This window comes from Nesoenas mayeri (genome assembly GCF_963082525.1).
Source record: "Nesoenas mayeri genome assembly, chromosome: 4".
Classification (NCBI taxonomy): Eukaryota; Metazoa; Chordata; class Aves; order Columbiformes; family Columbidae; genus Nesoenas; species Nesoenas mayeri.
In genome coordinates, this window is record NC_137540.1 from 53,727,547 (window position 1) to 53,748,787 (window position 21,241).

A 21,241-nucleotide genomic window follows, 5' to 3' on the forward strand; every position below is an offset into this window, starting at 1 on the left:
TATTTCCAAATTTATCCTAATATATACAAGCACGGCATGGGAAATGCAGTTGGCCACAGGTCTGCAATTTCTTCCGTGCAGCTGGTGGTTCTGATTGGTCTATTTTTATTTTTTCCCATTAGGATAATTCAGCTTATTTTGGCTCAGCTGCAGTGAGACGTTGTTACTACCCCAGAGTTACTTCTGAACTCTGCTGCAGGTGTAGTAGTTCATGAAGAGACGCTCAGGAGCTGACACAGAGCAAGAGATTCTGGAGTGGAGGCAGATACCACACAAAACTGTTTCTGCCCTTATCTAGCTGCTGGGACGGAAGAGAAGAGAGTGAATCCTGCTCAGTTAGTTGAAGGAAACAGATGCGTCACCACCTACCTTTAAAAGGCAGTTCCAGTCAAGCCCTGTGTAGATGGAGGCTCTCTGCAGAAACACCGTTCAGACACTTGAGCAGGCGGATGGGGATGCTCTCCAGGCACCTTCCAGCCCTGCCCGCTCTCGCATTGCCAAACTGCCCTGGCAGTGAATGAGGTGCAGGGCTTCTCACTCAGGTTCCTGTGTTGTGCTCTCCTGGGGCAGGTACCTAAGCCACCACTCTGGTGGCAGGTACCCTTCTCAGGTCTTTTGCTCTAGTCTGATGAGTATCTTCCATTTTGTCTGCCTCCTAGTCACCTTGTTGTTTTCTTTTGCAGTAAAGAATTCATTACTGTGAAAGTCAAAAGAATGACCTTGAAGATAAACTGGGAAAGTCTGCTTTTTTTAATCTCCTGTTTTTGTTTTTTTTTTTTTTTCTTCTTTTTCCTGATATTGTTTTCTTCAGTTTGAGATGTCACCATATGAAATATGGTTACTGTTGGATGAAAGAAGACACACCATACACCACAGAAAAAAGCATCTCTATTTCATCTCCGTTTCCAGTTTGGGGAGCTATATTATCCTTCTTTTCATGAGAATGCCAAGCATACATTTCAGTGGAGAAGCTCCATTATATCTGTCATCAGAACTATCTGGTATTAAGAAAATATGAATGATGGACAAATGTTTTGCTGTAGAATCTACTTCAGTAGGAGAGTATAGATTTCACATCTGTTTTCTGTTCATTCAGGATTCACACTTAATCATATGGATCTGAGATAATCCTTGCAATAATTTTCATTTTCTCTGTTGGAGACAAAATTTATTCTATATTCTCCATAGGATAAGAAAATCTGTTTAAAAATAGAAATGCTCCTCTACTTTCATGAAACAAGCACATTTTCCAGTCATTTTATGGCATAGGTGACTAAAATGCTGAAAAGATACAATTTCTGGCTGTTGAGGAAGGTGGTCAAAGACTCATAGAAGGAGAGAACTCTGCAGTGCATTTTAATTTCTGCAGTAAACCAGGAAGACCTTCATAAATTCTGCAACATCTTACTGGATAAAGAAAAAAATGTGGAAAATAGTAATTTGGCTTCAAACCACAAAATCATTATTATCGGTTTTTAATAACTCATTAAGACACCAAAAGGGCTTTGTACTTTTTGATAAATTGCATTTCTATATTTTGTACTTGCTGAGGTAATTAGTATTCAGACTCATTATCTCTTGGATCTTTTCCTTACTCTCCATTTATTACTGCTCCTCTGAGGGGAATGGAGCTGTTTGGGCTGAGCAGGGTCCCAAATGCATTTGGTGGTAACACGTAATTTGTGGGTACAATTTCAGCAGCAATTACTGGGCAGAGACAGAAACTGCAGAGCCAGGACTTCAGACTCCCTTGTGCTAAATCCATCAGGATGAGCAGATTGTAAACTGCCCATTGCAAATATGATATGCAGCAATTTAGCATCATGTTAATACTTTGTAACCTCCATCCCTTACATTTATATAGCTTTTCCCTCCTGAAGTTTTCTGAAATTGCTTCTCCAGTCATTATACTGCACCAGGCAGTTCAGATTTAATAGCAATAGTGGTGAACATTAGCTCCTGAATGATTTGAGGCCATATGGAATTTTTTATATCTAGTTGGGTAAATCTGAAGCATTTGTTTCTATTGTTTGTTACCATCTTCTAAAAAAAATCAGAGAAAAATACTGTCTTCCTTGATTTGAGGGCTTTTGGAGCTTTATTGCTTATCTGTGGTAATAACTTAAAGCTTTTCAGAATTTTTTTTTAATGCAGTCTATAAAATAAACCTGTCACAATTTGTTTCTGGTTCGTTGGTGGTTTTATTTTTTTTTCCTTTTTACTATAGAACAGCGACTTAGAGATGAAGAGGCATACCTATCTCAATTTACTGCAGAATTGCTAAGGCCATTTTAGTCAGTGTTAAAATGCTTCAACCAATGGCACCATCTATCATTCTTCCCCTTTAGTAATCCAGGAATCTTGTTGATAGGGACAGCCCTGCTCCTTGTGACCCCAATTTAACTTCCTTTCACCTATAATTTAATTCCATTATTCTTGCTGTCTATAACCTCCCTCTTTTCTTTTCCTTGGATGGCTAAACTATGGCTTATTATTTTACTGCCCACAGTTATGCCACAGCTCTGCAAGTGTTTTGTTTTACTACCCTAGAAGGTTCCATCTTCCAAGTCACCTTTAGAAACATGAAGAACAAGTAAGCCCAAAAGGCTCTTATAAGCTTTTAATCTCTGTTGAGTAGAGTTTACCTTGTCTTGCAAGTGTGCTCCAAACCATAGGAAACGGAGAATGGGGAGACATTGCTAGGAATGGTAAGGAAAAAAAAGTGATCCTAAGGTAACTGAAGGTCAAAGGGACCTCAGGCAGGCTCTGGTCCAAACTCCTTATGCTGGAGGAGGAAGGAATGGGCTTAAAAGCAAGCAGTTTAGTGTTTTCCTGGGTTTTTTTGACCCAAAATCCTCTGGGTTTCTCTCCTTCCACGTCCTCTTAACCCCTTGTCTTTTTTCAAAACTGAACATGTGAGAGGAGAAAGGCTGTCCTGGTGCAGACCCTCAAGAACACCATGATGGGCAGGGGCGAGGAACCTGAGACACGAAGGCGGAGGAGAGTGGGATGAACAAAACTGGTAGGGAAGGCAGAACTGGTGAGGGAACTGGAGGAAGGGCACAGAGCACCCCAAATACCAGCATCACATAAGATGCTGGTACAGTGCCTGAGGTAATCAGGGGCTGGAAGAGCAGGATTGCATTTTTACAAGTATAGTAAATGGGTTGAGAGGCTTCTGAAGGTGTTCAAAAGATGTTTAAATTACCCAGTGTTCTGGCTTTCATTTGGGTGACACTGTCAGTCAGACTCCTGAACTGGCAGCTTTTGTTGAACACCTTTCAGCCTCAACCCTGCAGCACAGGAGAGAAAAACCACACGTTTGTTTGAGTGACGTCTTCACGCCTTCCTCTTCAAATTCAATTTACTAAGAATTATGATTAGTCCTTGCTGCAGTGTTTTTACACTCCTTTTGCACATTATTGTGGCATTGCATAAGAAATATTACTTTACTCCTTGGGTAAAATGTTTGCAAGGCAGGATGAATGGTGAGTGCTCTGGGTCTGTTAGAGCAGCTCCCTGAAGGTCTGTGACCAGGAGACCAAAGTGGGGAGACTAAGAAGTTCTTGGCAGCTCCCTGCTCAGGCACTTGTGGGGTGCAGGCGAGAAAGGGAGAATAAGCACCGCAGATCTGGTGTGATCAAATTTGCTGTCTTCTTTCCTTTGAGCTCTTCCTCTTTGAATGTTCTTATCTTTGACTTCCTCCAAGTTAATGTAGATTTTCATTCTACCTCAGAAGTGCCGTTATTGCAGTTCTGCTGCAACTAATCAGATGTCATCTCTTGTTTACTCTGAGCAATGCTGAAAACTTCTTTTAGAGAGTTTTTTCTCTAATCCAACCTTGAAAATTGTTCCCACTTCCAGAAAGCACATCTTTTTTTTCCCTTTGAAAATCATTTTCCCTCTCTCATCTTTTTTCATGTAGCTCAATTTTTGACATTTTATTTTCAGTGTTTTAATTCTAAAGCTGCACACCATTTTCAATATTATGAATGATGAATCTGAGCATGGAAAATACACAGGTAACACACTAAAAGCAGCTGGTTATGTCCTCATATTCTCAGCAACAAAAGTTGACCTGAGATGGAAAAAAAAGTGTTTAAAGTCCAGAGGGGTTTCCAGTCAGACTGTAAGAATTTCCAAGTAGGTCAGACTGGCTGATGGTGTCACATTAAACCTTGCTCCGAGATGGCTTTAAAAAGAACCCAGGAACGTCCTTTTCTACTCTTTACATTCTTTTGAGACTAACAGAAAGGACAGGCCTGTCATTTGAAATAGAAGTGGAATGTCTCAAAGATAATCCTATGAGCTGGGTGACTGCTTGTATAATGAAAACCACTTATGTAAATCAGAAAAAATACATATTTGTCACCCAAAATACTGTGGCATTTCAGACTCATTTAAGTTGTTATGAATCCTGACTGGTGGGTGACACTGGAAACATCATTTAAAAGGCTCTCAAATTGTAGTAATTGCAATTTTGAATTATATGATTCAGGCACCTTTTAGAGGAAGATTTTAACAGCTTCACTGGATGATCTAAGCAGCATGAAAAAAGTGGAAGAGACAGTTCTTTTGTTCAGCTGTCTCAAGCAATGGATGCTGGAGCGTAGGAACAAATCATGAGGAAGAGATGTTTACACATGACTAGACTATACCCTAAAAAGCAGCAAACAACTTACAGCTTGGTTTGCCTTTAACATACAATACTTCCCTTCCAGCTCATCCTTCAGTGATGACCTGTAACAGTGGCTCATCTGCAGGGTTGTAGGTCTGCAGACATTGCTTTAAGTTTCATCCTGCTAAATTTCTCAATTTAGTGAGTGCAAATGCCTGCCTCTTTTGTCTCTGCATAAAAAGGCATCTTCAGAAGTTCATGGAATGCCATAAAAAACAGATCTGCTCAAGAGAAAAGGTAATTTTCACAGTCTAGGTTCTTTTCTAAATAAGGACTTAAAACCAAGTAGTCTGATAAGTGCCAAGGCACACTCAGTGTACTGACCTGGAAAAAGGTGCTGATGAGGGAAGGAACAGTCTCCCTTAAAAGTGTAAGGCAGTCTGGTTTCGTCAGACTCTCAGTAAAATCACACTCATCGTTCCAAAGGCAAATCACAAAATCAGAAAGTGAAAGACTTCACTGTGTACATCTTCCCATCATGTAAGTCTTCAAAACTTTCTTTTTTGGTACACTGTCTCAGTTCAGTATCTCAAATGATTTATTTGACTGAAGGAAAAATACAAACCACTGTAAACAAAATATCCTGGTTACATCCACAGAATACTCTTCTACTGAAATTTTACCTAGAATTGATTTAAAGATATAATATTCAGTTTTCCTAGTACAAGATGATTGCATCTGAGATCAGATGGCGTATCCCTACGCTCATGTTCTGCCCCATTTCCTTTCCTACATTGTATGGATGTAAATACCTTAAGTCCACATGTTATTTTTATAGCTCCTTTTACTTTAGGGTACTTTATTCAATTCATACATAATTTAAACAAGACAGTAAAACCTCTAGTAAGGAGTATCTCAGACAAGCAACTTTTGTCTTAAGAATGCCCCTCAATGATTTCAAACATTATCCCCTGAGGCTTCAACTACTATATTGTTCAGCTTCTGATAAAAGGCACCACTATGAGTCAACACATTTTTCTGACAGGTGTAACACTACATATTCTGCAGTGCATTTCAGAGAAAAAAAATTCTGTATGAAAAAAGTAACTAAATTAATTTATGTCTGAAAACATTAACTCAGCATAGGAACAATATGAAACAGTTATTGCTGTGTTCTGTGACTCATTTGGCAGTAATACCATGGTTACAGATACCTGATGCAGAGCTCTACTCCAGCATGGACAGAAAGGCTTCTTGATGAAAAATAATGATGACATTAATGTAAAAATAAATCCAGAATGTAATGATTGATAGATGTAAACACTAGACTTTTCTTGACAGTCTCTGTTTGAAAAATAAACAAGCTTTTAACTAGGTATTATAATTCTGCTTGCCAGCACAGAACAACTGAAACAAATGCTTTAAACAAACAGGCCTTTTTAGAAGCTACTAAACGCTTTCACCGACGCCCAGATCTTTAAAACTGGACTGCTTGTGCTGCAGTGTATGGAGCGAGGACACAGTCCTGCACTGAGGACTCGTTCTTCTGGGTCACAGAGCGCACACAGGAGCGGCCCCTGGGCAACTACAAACGTGTGTCTTTCCCGCAGCCTGAGACGACCACTGGAGATGAGTTCGTTTGTACGTCTGTGCCCCCGAGGCGCAGAAGACAGAGAAGCACTGGGTGCAATGCAGTGTTTTGCATCAACTAAATGCTATTTCGCAATTCACTTTTGAAAAGATGCCTTCGGAATTAAAGCAATGCCAGGAGGAGCTGTCAGTTGGTGGGAGCTGTATCCTACCTGGCCTAGTGAGTCTGCCAATCAGTTGCATTTTCCTGTGTCCCTCTTTCTCCCATGCTGTAGAAATGTCAGCTGGTCAATATGGCATAAACACCAATGACCGCTGAGCCTTGTTTGCCTTTTCAGCTGCCAAGGGGCTTTATTATTTTTGTTCATACTGCTGTAAATTTTTTTTCATTCTGTGCAAGTGGATTTGAAGGCTACCTACCCAGAAAGATATCTCAAATCTGTTAAATTACAGGGTGGCAGAAAACAGATCTTGCATAAGAAATCTTATTTCAAGGATAGTGAAAATTTCATCTCTAAATAACAAAGGATGGAAATGCCACAATGCACGTGACAGCAGTACAGGGACCACAATAATGTAACGCACAAACTGACCTTTCTGTCCTGATTTGGACTCACAGAAGTTACCATGTGCAAAGCAAGTACATGGTTTCTCACTTCCAATGAACTGGATGGTATTTCCTCATGCACTTTTTCATTAGTTTTACCATGTATTAACTATACTTCTATGCTTAAACATATTCAGATGTTAACTATAATTGAAAAGCATTTAAATATAATTATTGAGTGTATCAAGAGGAAAAAAATACAAAATAGCTGAAAGAAACATAATAAACAATGAAAATCCAGGGGAACAGGCTACGTAAAAGATTGGAAGGTTCTTCCTGTCTACAAGGTAAACGAGCCTAAACAAATTCTGAGGTTCACAGCTCAGGATTTTAAGCTAAGGATATGGATAAAGTATCATGGTTGCTTGTGTTATTAAGAAATGTCATTCCTGCTGCTCAGTTATACCCTGTCTAGCTACTGCCTCAGCGAAGAGGGGATTGCTCTGACATGGGACCTCCGCTCCCACTGCAATTCTCTCATCAGCTTTTCATAACTTCCTTTCTTGGCTCAAAAACTGTACTTCTGAATTGTCTGTATCAGTAACCCCAGTTTATAAAAAGGTTTATAACGTTTAAAATCCAAATTAAACACTAAAGTTCCAACCTGGTAACACATCTGAGAGGAGATTATTTTGGGTGTGTTTCAATTGCCAAAAGGGCAATTTTCTATTCCTTGCATATTAAAAAGATTACTTCGGTTTGCAGTGTTGTTCAGCTATTGGAATTAAGAAATAGACATAAATGAATATAAAATTATGGGTCAGCAAATATAAAGCTGTACCTGTACTCTTAACTGGCTCAGAAAATTTCGTTTCAGTATAATTCTGTATGCATATCCTCTATAATTGTAATTTAGTAAAGTTAATGCCTTTTACTGTACAACTCTTTCAACACAAAGTGTTATGTAAGTGGTACAGATTACAATGCTGTTATTCTTGATACTGTAAATAATAGCTAACAAGCAGAACACTGTCATTTTTTCATATTGGCTAAAATGAAATTCTGAAACCAACTTTTGAAATACATGTTTTTAACTGACAGGATGGAAATGTTTTAAAAATCTTTACACTCTAATTTGTTTTGTTTATTGTCTACAACTGAAAGGGTCAGCACTTAGAATCCATATTGAAGTCAATGCTAATATCAACAAACTTCAGTTTAAATTAATGCAAAGGATATATGCTAATGGCAAAGAAATGACTCAGTTTACTAACTACTTCTAGGTCTAAAAGTCTGGAAGAGTTTTAAAATGTTGTTCAATATGGTATGTGCAAAACCGCGTTTAGTGTCTTCAAAGGTTTGTACATGGCCAGACATCTCTCGTACCGTCTCTTCTGTCTGCATTCACTACAGACATTAGGTCTGTGGTTTCTCTTAAGCCCAGTGGTGACAACTGCTGGCAAATTGTCACTCTTGTGCTTTCAAACAACAGGTCTGGATATGTGAAATTTGCAGAACTGGAAGCAATAGCTGGAAAGCATCCTGAATATAAGTCGTGCTGTTGCAACCCTAATGGGGAGAGAAAACATGTGGTTCATCAGTACAGCTGTCATGTATTTAAGGAATTACATTGTTCTTTTAAATAAACATCTGCATCATGCTATATTAGCATATGTATTCACACAAGATTTTAGAATCTGTACGTAACAAAAATGATAAATTACAACAGTTTCCAGCTAATACGCATAGCCTGAATCACTATGTAAAAATCTCTTTTCTCCTCAGTTTAACCTCCTGGAGAGCTTTGTTTGTAACATCAGCTAAATAAAATGCCACAGCGTTCAGAAGTAGATTTTTAAATACAAAGTAGGTAGTGTTTCCATCAGCAGAACTAATTTTGAATTTGCTGTAGGTGGAAGAAGTGTCACTGAAATTAACAGTTTGAATTATTATAATGGTTTTAATGCATAGTACTATTTTTAAAATTTCTAATACTGAACGGTACAGCAGCTTGAAATGCTCCATGAACCCAGGCTGTACTATTATATACTTGTACACAAATATGGGATTTAAGAGGTACAAAACATCGTATTTCACAATTCTGGACATTCCCAGATTTTGCAATTCCTGGAGCACAGAAAGATAAGTCAGTTGCAACAGCAAATGTATGCAGTAACTAAAGGTGCTGGATAGTAATCTTTACTACAGCTCTATTCAACTCCCCATGATTTTCCTTAATGGTATTGTTAACTCAGTGCAAAGCTGCTTATTGTAAAACAATCTTTTTCCCATTTTTAAGGGACCACAACTATTGGATACAGAATGACAATTTGTAGTCACTACTGTATGTCTATTTGCATTTAGAGAGAAGTGTGATCTAATTAGCAGAGTTCAAAGAATTCATGCTGCAGACAGTACACATTTTAGTAATGTACAAGTATATTACTCCCTCTTGACCTCTCTCTCCTCAGTAAAACCGAGGCACGTTTTACTCACTGTACTTTCCTGATGAAAAGTAGATCATGGTGTCTAATAGAAGAAGCCACTCGCAGATCAAGGTGTCTAATAAATCAGTCATGACCATTTTGGTGATGTCTGACACAATTATCTACGCACTGACCAAGCTTGCTGCTACACTGTGAATCTTTGCAGAAATCTAAATGCCTGCGGATGCAAAAGCACTATTGCATACCTGCAATTCAAATTTTAAAGAAAAGCATAGTCTGAAACTATCTATGAATAAAAAATACTTTGCAAGATTTGAAGTAGGTAACAGAACAGTAAGAATAGGCTTATCCCAAGCAAGCTGTAGACAGGTTAAAAAGAGCTAAACTGCACACTGCAAATTGTCTGCTGTGCTCTGACCAATAGAGCAGCAGAATTTATGAGCTGGCCAGTCTCACATCAGTCATACAATTCTTAAGAATCCTCAGTAAATGCGATATTACTACTACAGTATTTGTGGGAGAAGCTGAACACAACAGAAGAGATGTTTATGATCTGGCGCTGAACAGCTAGAATAATATTATAATTACTTTTTATATAGTTATTTCTTCAGACATAAAGGTGACTGTTTAACTTCAAAATAATTTTACTAGAATATTTCCTAATGTGAAAAAAGTGAAGGCTTACCTCTAATAGCACACTGTCGACGAGGGGGTTAAGAGCCTCTGCCTTCATACTGCTCTGTAAACCGGAAAATAGAATGAAATGGCAGGACAAGAAATACATTTAACAGAAATATACTGATATCTGAGAAGTGGTTTTATGAATTCTATAAAGGTCTTGCTTCACCTTGATTCTTATTCAGACTGTTTATCACAGTATTCCTAATAACTGTGTCTATATTTCACACACACTTCAGTAGATCCCGCAAATTTCTATCAGAGTACAACGAACTAAGACAGGCCCAGAGTTTTACTTTTTCATTAATTCATGTTTCAAAATGCCTTTTTTCCCATGGATATGAGATTCATGTGATGATACTGTCTGTACATTTGTCTATCAGTGCCCTTTTCATCTCCCCTAAAATTTGTTAACCCCTTGCTGATTCAAGGAAACAAGAAGGAGAAATACAGGGCAGAAAATAATGAAGTTCTTAAAAGTTCCATGAAAATCTGCAGTTAGGTGGAAATGAAAGGCCTAGATTAGTTCCCCTACAGAAGGAAAAGCATGTGAAGCACAGATCACCAAACTGGAGGCAGTATACATTGAGCTGGGCAACGCGGGCTGCCCATTAAATATAGCTCCATACACGCATCATTTTTCTCAGCCACCAGATAGGAATAAAAATGGGTACAATGAATAGTGACATTACTAGAGGCTACAGAAATGAAATCCCTAGAAAACCAAGAATCATCAGCTCCTCTGCTTTTTAAAATGGCAACAGTTCTTTCCTTTTTTATTTCTAACTGCTCTTTGCATTGTGGTTTTTCAGAAGGATAGTAACCTCCATCAAGAGTTGCGCTCTTCCAATACCGGACAGTGGACTTTATTAGAATGAAGGAAACACAATCTCGATTACTTTAACTGAGGGATGTCCACTTACAATCCTGTAGATTTCATATTGCCCACTTAAAGAAACATGAAACTCCTTAATTTTAGTCGGGAGAAAAATGGCAGAAAAAAAAAGGGAAGATGATTAGAGAAAAGAAGGGCAATTTTAATGTCAGTTACTAGAAAATCCATTAGAGAGTGTACTGTTTAGCTGATTGTCAATAAACTGAAACAGATAGAGAGCCGTATCAATGAAATACTATTGATTGTATGAATCAATAAATTAAAGTTTGAAAGAAATCTTGTGTGGCAAGCAAAGCTGTTATTTCTTACTTCTGTATTACTGCTCACTCTTAGAAACACCACCAGTATTACAGACTAGGTGCACAGCCAGCACTACAACTAATGTCTGAATTACACAGATATAAGTATAGGGACGGCACAATGTTTGAAGCCATTTAAGCCATTTCTCAGTTTCCCCCAAGATTACGGACTTTGCAGGTCACTGGAATGTGTTAGTGAAAGCAGGTGCTGCTGGCAGGTTAAGGAAGAAGTTGAACCACTGGGACATGCAGGAAGACATAGATTTTCTACAGCCCTGTGTGCTGGGTGCTCCTGGCCTTCCTACTGGTCATGGTGAGCAGAAGGCCCACATCCTCCTCCAAAAGCTTACAGGGATGGGGCAGCACTTAAAGATCACCAGACTGCCCTACTAAAACTCTCCTCTAGTGTCTTTGTGCTTAATTTCTTATATAGCCACACAAAAGTCCACAAAAACAATCTGGTCCCAAAAACAGTATAGAGTTACTAAGAACAAAACCTAGTGCAAGGCTTATGAAAGTTTTAGTTTCCAATTTTCTGAGCTGGCCCAAATTAATATTTAATGTGCAATTTATTTTTATGTGTCTGTGCATGTATTTTTTTCAAGTGTCACACAAAGATAAGATAAAATACAACTCCAAAATGCAAAACAAGCAGTTTCTCCCAGAGTAATGGGAAGGAATGTAAATTATTCAGAATAAAAGCAACCCAATAAATTATGTTCTCTACAAATAACTCTGAAAAAATCTTGTTCAGAGACAGGCTGGAAGAGCTCATGGGAGAACTGAGGAAATTTCCTTTGATGTACATTCATCCTCTCCTGGAGTAATCAAGGGAGCCAGAGTTGGATCTTCTCTGACATTTACAGAACAATTTCAGCAACAGCACAGATTTTGCCTCTGGATCCTGCTAGAATGCTCAGATGTCAGTCATTTTTGAAACATCTTGAAAGGCAGGATACTATTTCTAGCAAAGATGTTCACAGATAAATAGATGTTTCTAAATGGAGTATCTTGAGATATGAGTGATTTTTTTTTTTTAAGATGGATGACCAAACAGATTTTCTAATTCTTAAACCTTTTGCAAACACAGTGATCCTAGGCCAGGGGACCTAGGATCAAAGGCTACAAAGGCAGCTCTTGAAACCATTAGTAAGGTACTGGAAGTGTTACCTGTTAATGACTTTTACACAAATGCATTCAAAAGGCTGAGTAGGAGAGGAAAATGTCACCAAGTGGTGAGACTTCAAATGTGGGGCCCTTTCAGTAGGGGCAAATAAGAAGTACTGAGTGTTGATCATGAAAATGGGAAATGGTGTCTAGAAAGAGAGATTTTAGAAGGCAGGGGACATGCTGCAGTCTATCAAGGCTCATAAACTTTCTCTACAACAGGGAATCTGCTGTAAAAATGCCCTCTGTTCTTGATCTGATGAAAAAAGTATCCTCTTTGCTGGTATCTCATGCAAAGCCACAGGACTCAGGTAACAATTTCTGTTTTAAGAAGTGAACTATGTTAAAAAAAGCCCAAATGCTACAGAAAATGCTGTTATCTTACCCCAGCTGCTGTTAAAGAATCCGAAAACTTCTTTGATAAAGATGAAACTTCGTTGCACATGGCGCTTGTTAAACTGGTTTGAAAAAAAGAGGCAAAGATAAAAATTCATCCTTGTCCTGTCAATGGATAAAAATCCTATGCCTGTTTCAGGCACAAACTCCATCTTAGAAGCCAAAATTATTCTTAAGGCAATTTTACTTCTAGCAATTATTAAAATATTTTAAGGTAGATTTTGCTCATAATATAATTTTTATATTCATCCACTGAAAAATGATGACTACAGCGGCAAAATTATGTCATGTTGCTTTAAACACTAGTCTTACTTGATAGGACAATATTTCAATTTTTTAAATTCTAAATTTCTAGTTTAACTATTGCTTTTCTGATGATTACAACAACACAACTCCTAGAAATACTGTTGGAAATAAATCAAACCTTAATGAGAACAGTGAGAAGTTTCCTATCTAAGCAATAAAACATCTACTCTGTACTAAAAGAGGAAGTACCCTTGCGGTTAAAATACGAGAGAACAAGGAGATCTGATTCTATTCCTGGATGTTTCACTGTTTTGCTAAACTTTCACAAGTGCATCATACAGAACCTCATCCTGCAAGGTGCACCACACCTTAGCTCTAATTCTGAAAAATACTTGATCAAGTACTTCATTTTAGACTGAAGTGTTGCTACAGACTTTGTTAGTGCTACTAGCATTCTTAAAGATAAACACTTGCTTAAATACTTTTCTTACTTAGGACTCAAGTGCTTATAATGTCTTAACATCAAAACCCACTGAAAACAGTAGAATTGATTACTATGGAGAGCCTGAGATATGAATTTTGAGTACCACCAGATAAACTGGCTTATTGGATTTATACTTGTTTTGTTGTGGTTTACTACAAAGCTGCTGATAAATATGGTTCTATTGTTTAGAATTACAGATTGATTTTTGCATATTTTTGGCAGACAAACACTAGATAATGAATCTATTGGCAGACAATAAGACTGCATTATGCACTCTAAATGCAAATTCTGTATGTGTTGGCACAGTATCTTTTGCAGAGGGAACACGAAATGCAACCCAAATTATTATAGAGTGTACATTCACTTGCTGGAGCAGAAACAACTTTTAGCCCCTGAATAGGTCATGTTTTTGTAAACATACATGTCAGCCATGTCAGAAAATGACAGGTAGCCTACATAACTTGCCTACATGAGAAAATGTAGCACCAGGACCCCTAAAGCCAATGCTGTTTGTTGATCCATGAACTTACTGTGCCTCCAAGTGCCAAAAACTTAACAGAACTTCACAAGTTTTAAGAAAATGTCAAATGTCCATATATGCCATACATAATACTCACTTTGTCAGTACTTTTGCTTGATCTTGAGCTGTTTTCTCTACTTCTTGCCCATGCAGAATTAATTCTGCTACTTTATGGAGCTGCTCGATACATCGAGCAGTCACCTCAGCCAGACTTTCAATGGACAGCTTGTAGATTTCCTTAAATTAAAAGCAGAGAATGCTATTATCAATAACAACAACACTGATCAATATGCATATATATATATATATATATAAAAATTTGAAACACAGGAGCCCTCCCCACTCCAACTGGAAATACCAGCCCATACGTAGTCACAAACAACACCAGAAAAATGAAATATCCACAGATGATAAAATACACACCTTATACTCATTCTGAAAAATTAGTAAGAACAAGTCTAGCATTTATTTAGATGGGAACTAGGTCAGTCTTTCAGATTTTTAACACAGCACTTTTAAATCTAGTTCTAACAAATACAAAGATCCCTTAGCTCTAGAATAAGTCATAATTACTTTCATATAGAGCCAAAAGTAACAAGTCATCCCTCAGATGGACCTCCAGAGTAGAAATCAATAATACTCCCAATTAAAAAGTGGCTTTTGTCAGCAATGATTAAAAATTCTACCTAGCACTGTGGTACTACAGCTTTCACCAGCTGACACCAGCTTGAAATCTGCAATCGCATAAAAATCTGTATTATGCAGCATGAGTCTGTTTCCTTCTTTGTACGTTTTTTTGTTAAGAAAACAGGACAGATAATTTCTTTACTAGAATTCATTCAAAAAAATCTTGACAAAGATACCAAGCACATTTAATATTGCTATAACTTGGCACAAAATATTCAATCATAATAAACATGAGGGGTTGTCTAAATGGACAACAGGCCTTAAGTGCTATCTTTCATAAAGAGAATGAACACTTGTGAGTTGCCTAAATAATATTTCTGATTTGTCTGTTTGTGATTTAAACTGTTTAAGAGCTTAAATGAAGTTAGAGAATTTTTTCCACGGGAGAAAGATGCCCAGGAATGCTGACATACGACTTTCCATGTGCTATCGACAGGACACCACAGAATCCCTCAGCTCACTGTATGTTGTGTACACACATGCACACACAGAGAACCACAGATAAAACAATTAAAACAACGTGATAGGCAGAGGACCTGCTACTCTGATATTTCTTAATACTTCCGTGAGTTTATAAAATAAGGACAACATATAAAACCAACACACAAAGATAAATAAGTAATCTTATCTAACAAAGTGTAACAATTTGCTTAATGAAATTTATCCTCCAAAAGCTATTTTACCTCCACAGTTTTGTTTCTATTTACTTCTGGTTTATCACTGTCAATTTTATCTTGTTGTTCAGTGTTTTCTCCACCAGGTTCTCCAGATTTTTCTTTTAGCTTCCCTTCTATGTCTACAGAGGTGGAAGAACTTGCTTCTTCAAGCCAGTCATGAGCTTTTTTCCTGGCCTGCCAAACAAAGAACAACCCCAAAGTTCAGTTCAAATAGGGAATATCAAATGATGTTCCTGAACATTAAATAACAATTTTTACATTCAAAATTTTAAACATCTCAGGCCTCTGTGTGGCATTAAGTGTACATTTACGAAACTGTAGGGAGAAGCATTTCTGGCTACTTAAAGATGGATCAACCAAGGATAATTCCTCTACAGGACTGATATTCCTAGCCAACATATAGAGTGGGCGTTAATACCAAAGTTACTAATATTTCAGCTTTATGAGGTATCTAAGAAAGTGGTACTAAATTCTCAAAGGAAAAATAACTAGAAAATCACTATACCATCAGCTGGCTTCCTAGGCATGAAAGCAGATCAAACTGGAAAAGCCTTGGAGTTTTATACAACTTCAGACTACTGTTGTGGTTAGTAGGAAATTTACGATGTCTCTTTTTTAACATGAAGTCAAATAAGAATATGTTAAGCCCTAAGCCTCTGCTAGTTATCCATAGTCTGTCTATGTATCTAGAGAGAGAAATATTCATCTGAGCCTAAGAACAGTAGGTCAGTCACTGATAGTACAAATGTGACCAGCGATGTGACCAACTTCTAGCCATCTTAGATAATGGAAGTGAGATGAGATAAACCCAAGACCTTGCTTCTAGCTAAGAAGGTCTGAAGAAGTGTCTCAGAGGAATAAAGATGAGTAAGTAAAATAATTCCGAACCTGACCTTTGCTCCCAGAGTGTAAGACCAATCCTGCTGTGCTCATGAGCTCTGTTCTACAACATCTCTGGTTCAAGGCTTTCTAACATGGCCCATTGTGCTAGCTTATCACCGCCACTGCATCACCTCACTAATCTCACTTCTTCTATGAAAGCTTTTCTGTATTCACCCGTGCAGTCCCACCCTCCTGTACTGCGCTTTCTGAACCGAGCTGGGTACTGCGCTGTGTCAGATTGCAGAACAAAACTCTCCCTCTTTGCCCAGGAAACGGGGGCAGCTCACTCACAGGTGCTGACCTTGTTGAGTTTGTCAGGAGTAGCAGCAACGTGCAGTTCAAAGAGCAGTTCAGTGAGCATGCTGACAAACTCCTCACCCATATCTGCTGCAAGAAAAAACAAGACAATTTTTGTTAGGGTGCTATCACTACAATATTTTACACGATCAAATACATCCAAACAGTTTTCCCTGGCACCCTCACACCTGAAAAGCAGCAACAGTGACACAAGAAAGGGGTGTGTGCATGTATATGCTCAAATAAAGAGAACAAGCACCAGAGAGACCCATACAGCCTCATATGCTAGCTTGACACTTTGACTACTCTTTCCACCCCATTTTAAATTCCACTAAGTTTCGCAGAAATAAGGAAGAGGAGAAGAAGCTGCATGATCCCTAGTTATCTGACAAAAATACATGACCCACAAAATAAACAAAGAAGAGATACTAACCTATCCTGTCAAACCAAGGAATAAAAATTGCAGCAGGGCCAGATACAAATAAGCTTCAGAGGAAACACTGCAAAACATGTTCTCTATCGCTCTGTCTGCAAACCACAGCTGAGAGGTGTGTTTTCTTCCTACTTTAAGATTGAGCTTTGCTTAAATGAAGAATGTATTCTGTTCTGCTCTGGAGTAATGAACCTTAAAGAATCTGCACTTTGCACTCTTATTTCACAAGATTTATGAACAAAGATAAATATCACTTGTATTTGAACTTCACCTTTATTATATATATTCTTTTGAATACTTGCAGTTCCCATATTCGAACATGCTCTAAGTTCCTAAAAGTTGGTATTTCGCTTGATTCTGTTCATCTGCACTGAGTTTGGAATCTTCATTAGCATTTTCTAGTGGAATACACAAAATCCATGTTTTTTTAGCCTGATGACACTAAAAGGTCCAAGTCCCCATTCTAAGCCTGATAGAAGTCCAGCTACTTCAAAAATGAATTTCATGTCTTTATGCGTTCCTATTTTTTGGTTAATTTTTTAGGTATGGCCATTTTTTCCACTTTTACGCAAATCTTCAGTACTGGGCTTAAAAGCAGAGGACCATTACTTTCCAGTGAGTCCGCAGATTTTGGTGGAACTGTTTACAGTTCACCATACCTTGCAACATGTGGAAAGGTGGTGGAATCTGACACTCAGATTACACTCTCTTGGCGCAAAGGACATCTCACCTTTGCTTGTAAAGAGAGTGCCTGTCTTTGGTGCTATAAAATAAATTCGTATTTAGCATGAAGAACTCTTCACGTGCAGTGACCAAGAGACTGAGCTTTCCTCTTAACAGCAGGCGAGCAGGTCAAGAAGAATGTATTCAGTAAGCCAAAGAGATGCACAGATTTAATCTCATTGCTGACCTTATCAGTACATTTTTGCAATAGCATTTTCAGGTTTTGCAGTCCAGTACCTCTTACACTGAATTCACTTGTCCTTAAAACAATGCCAACTTGTTTTATAAACTGCAGCATGCTGAAAACTGATAAGTAGTTCACTTCATCAGTGCAAAGTTACCAAAATTGTTGATAACTGGCATAATCAATTCAATGCTCACTTTGGTTACTGTCTCACTGAAGCTCATATATGAAAGTTTAGGTATTAATGACTTTCAAAAACTTTCATAAACAACTGAAAGGAAAAGAAGCTGCAGGGAAAAGTACATGAAAGGGTTGCACAATCAAAGTGAGAGGAAACATTAGAGAGAAGGGTATGCATTTGGCTTTCTCCTGCTTGTGTCAGAAAACATATTTTCTTTCTTTTCAGACTGATTTTGCACCTGACTGTTGAACAAAGACACAAACCCTACTACAATTCAGTTTAAAAGTTGCCAAGCAGAATGCCTACCCCCAATCCTTTCTCAAAATGCCCTTCCTCCAAAGATCATTGCAGTAATTTCTCCTTGTGTAGGACTGAAAGTGTTTATGGTAGAAACTAAAAGAAGCACTAACATGTCTAAATGAGATCCTGAGAGTCCAGGATAAGAAGGGATCCTGAGAGTTTACAGAAAACAAATGGCCACTCTTTTCAAACACTTGAATGCAAAGTACTGGTTTTCCTTCCAGCGAGTCTTTTGCTAAATATATATAGCACTGACAAATGACACCATATAAATAACATGACTTTGATGATGAGAAAGTGGTAACAAATTAGCAATAAGTGGTAATTATTTTCAAATACTGCTTAGTGGCTAGATAAGATTTAACACTTTCAAACACCATTAGTTAATCTCTGACTTTGTAGAGGGTGGCTTCCTTACATAAAGGAAAAAAACCCCACAAGTTTTATTGAGCTAGGAAGCACAAATGAGAACCCTACTGAAGGCAAGTTGTTGTTTCGAACTGTTTAGCAAGAGGGATTAAAACTCAAAATTCCTCCACAGAATTTAACATAGACTGCTATTTCTTGCTAGATTAGGTAGCTTAAGTAAAAATAAGTAATTATGTATGCAAAATATGCTAATAAAAAACCATATGGCTTATTGACTTGATTTTGTAAGTGTAAAACCTATTAATGTGCTTAAGAGGATCTTAATTGTATTAACTAGCTTGAGCTAAGCAAACTAACTAGAATGAAGCGTTGTCTTCACAGCAAGACTTTCATTTAATCCTGATCAGCCAACCCATTCTTAAACTTTACTGTCTTTTATCTATGCTTGATGCCAAATGTTGTTTATTTTTGGTAATATTAAACACAGACCATTTTCTTAGCATAAACATCAGTTGCACCATAGAAATATGCTTAAGGTCCCAACAAGTAATTTCCAGTAAACAAGTCCAGTTTAAAAAACAAACAAAAAAACACCTCAAACCTAGACCCTAAAAGATGTGCTTCACTGAAAAAACAGAACTTCTGACCACCAGAGAACATGTCACTTTGTGCAAGACACAGAGCTTTTCCTGGGGGCTGGTTTCAAAGCAAGGAACTATTTCCCACAGCCATTAAGGAGCAACAGACACCTCATGAATCTTTGCTCTTAAGCAGATAACACATCTTCTTGACTTCTCATGACCCTACAGAAGAATGTGGGGTTTAAAGAGTAACAAGGGGAAAAAAAAACAGCACAAAACTCTACCATAGTAAGACTTAACACTAAACAATCGCTGTCCCCCCTACCCCCACCGAGAAGAAACAATAAGCTCTCTGTGAGAGACATCATTGCTAGAAAGAGCAGTCTGAGCAGAAAATACTTTCCAGTTAGAACATGTGGATGTTAACAGGCTTCTAACTTTTCTGAAGGATAACGAAATCATACCTCACCATCTTGTAAAATGTAGGTTTTATGGGCAAAGCACCCCTGAGAAGAGCAAAAGGATGTGGAAGAAATATCTTTCTATGTTTCTGAAACACAACAATATGGTGTTTGATGGCACAAGCCAGTCTTTGGTCAGGTCAAGGAGACTGTTTCTATTAGCTAGAAGATATTTGGTATGGATCTCACAGGCCTGGAGACACGAACTACAGTGGCTTTATGCTAACTTCTCATTCTTCTGCTCTCAGTCTATTACAGGAAATGCCAAAATTCCTGACATGTTTTGCCCCTAACCAAAGCATCCGCTCGCTTTATTGTAACTTCTGTGAGCTGATCTATGGGCTGTCACGCTGATCCCGTTCTGTTCAATGCTGTGCACCATGTCACGGTTGCAGCACGCTTCTGCTGCTTCAGCTTCTTCCTCACGCTCCACATGCCACCTCTTGCCAAGCAACACGTGGGAAGCAGCTTTGCCGCTATGTTTCAAAGTGACTCTCCTTCAAGAAATTCAAAGTTCTTAAGTCTCCTTATTACACTCTCATCTTTTCCCTGTCTAGCAAGGGAGGGTGCAAAGTGAGGACGAAGCTGCTAAACAGAAAAGCATTTCTAAACACTGCAAAACTTTCAGATTACACCATTTCATAAACAGATTCTGTAAGAAAACCTCTGTTATCCAAAAGGTTATTATTTTCCCTTATTTTTGTTTTGCTTTCATTGATGATGCAACAATGTAATATAATACTTCCTTATGTTATGTTTCCTGTATCTCACACCTCAATTACAAAAAAAAAAAAATAAAAAATAAGCATTGATCAGCTTCCAGAACTTTTAGAATATTAACTTTAGTGACTACCTTATTAAAATTATTAGGATGTCAGAAATTATTATTTGGATTGCAATTTTAAAAAGTACTATATACAGAAGTAACAATTATTCATATGGCCCAGGCTCTGTTTTTCTAATTACCTTTCTGTGGCTGCACTGCTTCATCATCTGATTCCTTTGGAACAAAAATCTCTTTTATAGCAATCAAATCATTTTTCACAGTCTCCAACTGCTCTCCATCAAGTGTTGCTAAATATGACTGAATCTGTAAAAGAATGGACAGTAAGCATTCCTCAACAAAACAGAGCATTTCTTAAATGCTAATTTAGAGCATGACACCAAAATAAGCTAAGAAATGGAAACTTCCATTATGCTCAATCTTGTTTCTAACCTTCCAATGTTGGCACATTTCTAGTTTTCATCAACAAAATTGGTTGAGTATCACAAAAATTACTCCAGCCTTGCAAGATCATCAGGTTGCTACCTTCTCCCAGAACATTAGCTTCGAATTATACATCTCTGGTTTAATGCCAAACTGTAAAAAGCATTTTGGGATTGCTTGGATGAAGACAGCAGGCAAAAAGAGCACAGGCAGAATTCATGGTTAGTCTGAGCACTCATGGGAAGATCTGGAAAAAGAAGCCGTTTTCCCTTCCTTCAAAATGCAATCAAAATTATTGACAGTCCACCTGTTCCAAAGAACGTACTGACAGGTCTATGCATGTCTCAGGGATCTGCAAGTCATAGAATGATT

General features: G+C 37.9%; 2 protein-coding genes across 4 annotated transcripts in view; one reads left to right on the top strand and one right to left on the bottom strand.

Annotated features, from left to right (window-relative positions):
- Positions 1–6,330, top strand: part of TMEM156 (transmembrane protein 156) — a gene marked incomplete at both ends in the record, with an annotated part of 29,301 nt that extends 22,971 nt beyond the window's left edge. The window contains one exon of the mRNA XM_080343862.1: positions 6,122–6,330. Coding sequence (XP_080199988.1) covers positions 6,122–6,330 — 209 coding nt within the window. The remainder of the gene's footprint in view (positions 1–6,121) is intronic.
- A 1,892-nt stretch (positions 6,331–8,222) lies between these two features.
- The window catches only part of FAM114A1 (family with sequence similarity 114 member A1), a gene marked incomplete at both ends in the record, with an annotated part of 30,276 nt that continues 17,257 nt past the window's right edge, over positions 8,223–21,241 (bottom strand). For 2 of the 3 annotated variants that reach the window (XM_080343603.1, XM_080343604.1), the window contains 7 exons: positions 8,223–8,324; positions 9,888–9,941; positions 12,627–12,699; positions 13,985–14,124; positions 15,258–15,425; positions 16,435–16,520; positions 20,629–20,752. In XM_080343603.1, the coding sequence (XP_080199729.1) occupies positions 8,223–8,324; positions 9,888–9,941; positions 12,627–12,699; positions 13,985–14,124; positions 15,258–15,425; positions 16,435–16,520; positions 20,629–20,752 (747 nt within the window). The remainder of the gene's footprint in view (positions 8,325–9,887; positions 9,942–12,626; positions 12,700–13,984; positions 14,125–15,257; positions 15,426–16,434; positions 16,521–20,628; positions 20,753–21,241) is intronic. The other variant, XM_080343605.1, reaches the window with a different exon arrangement.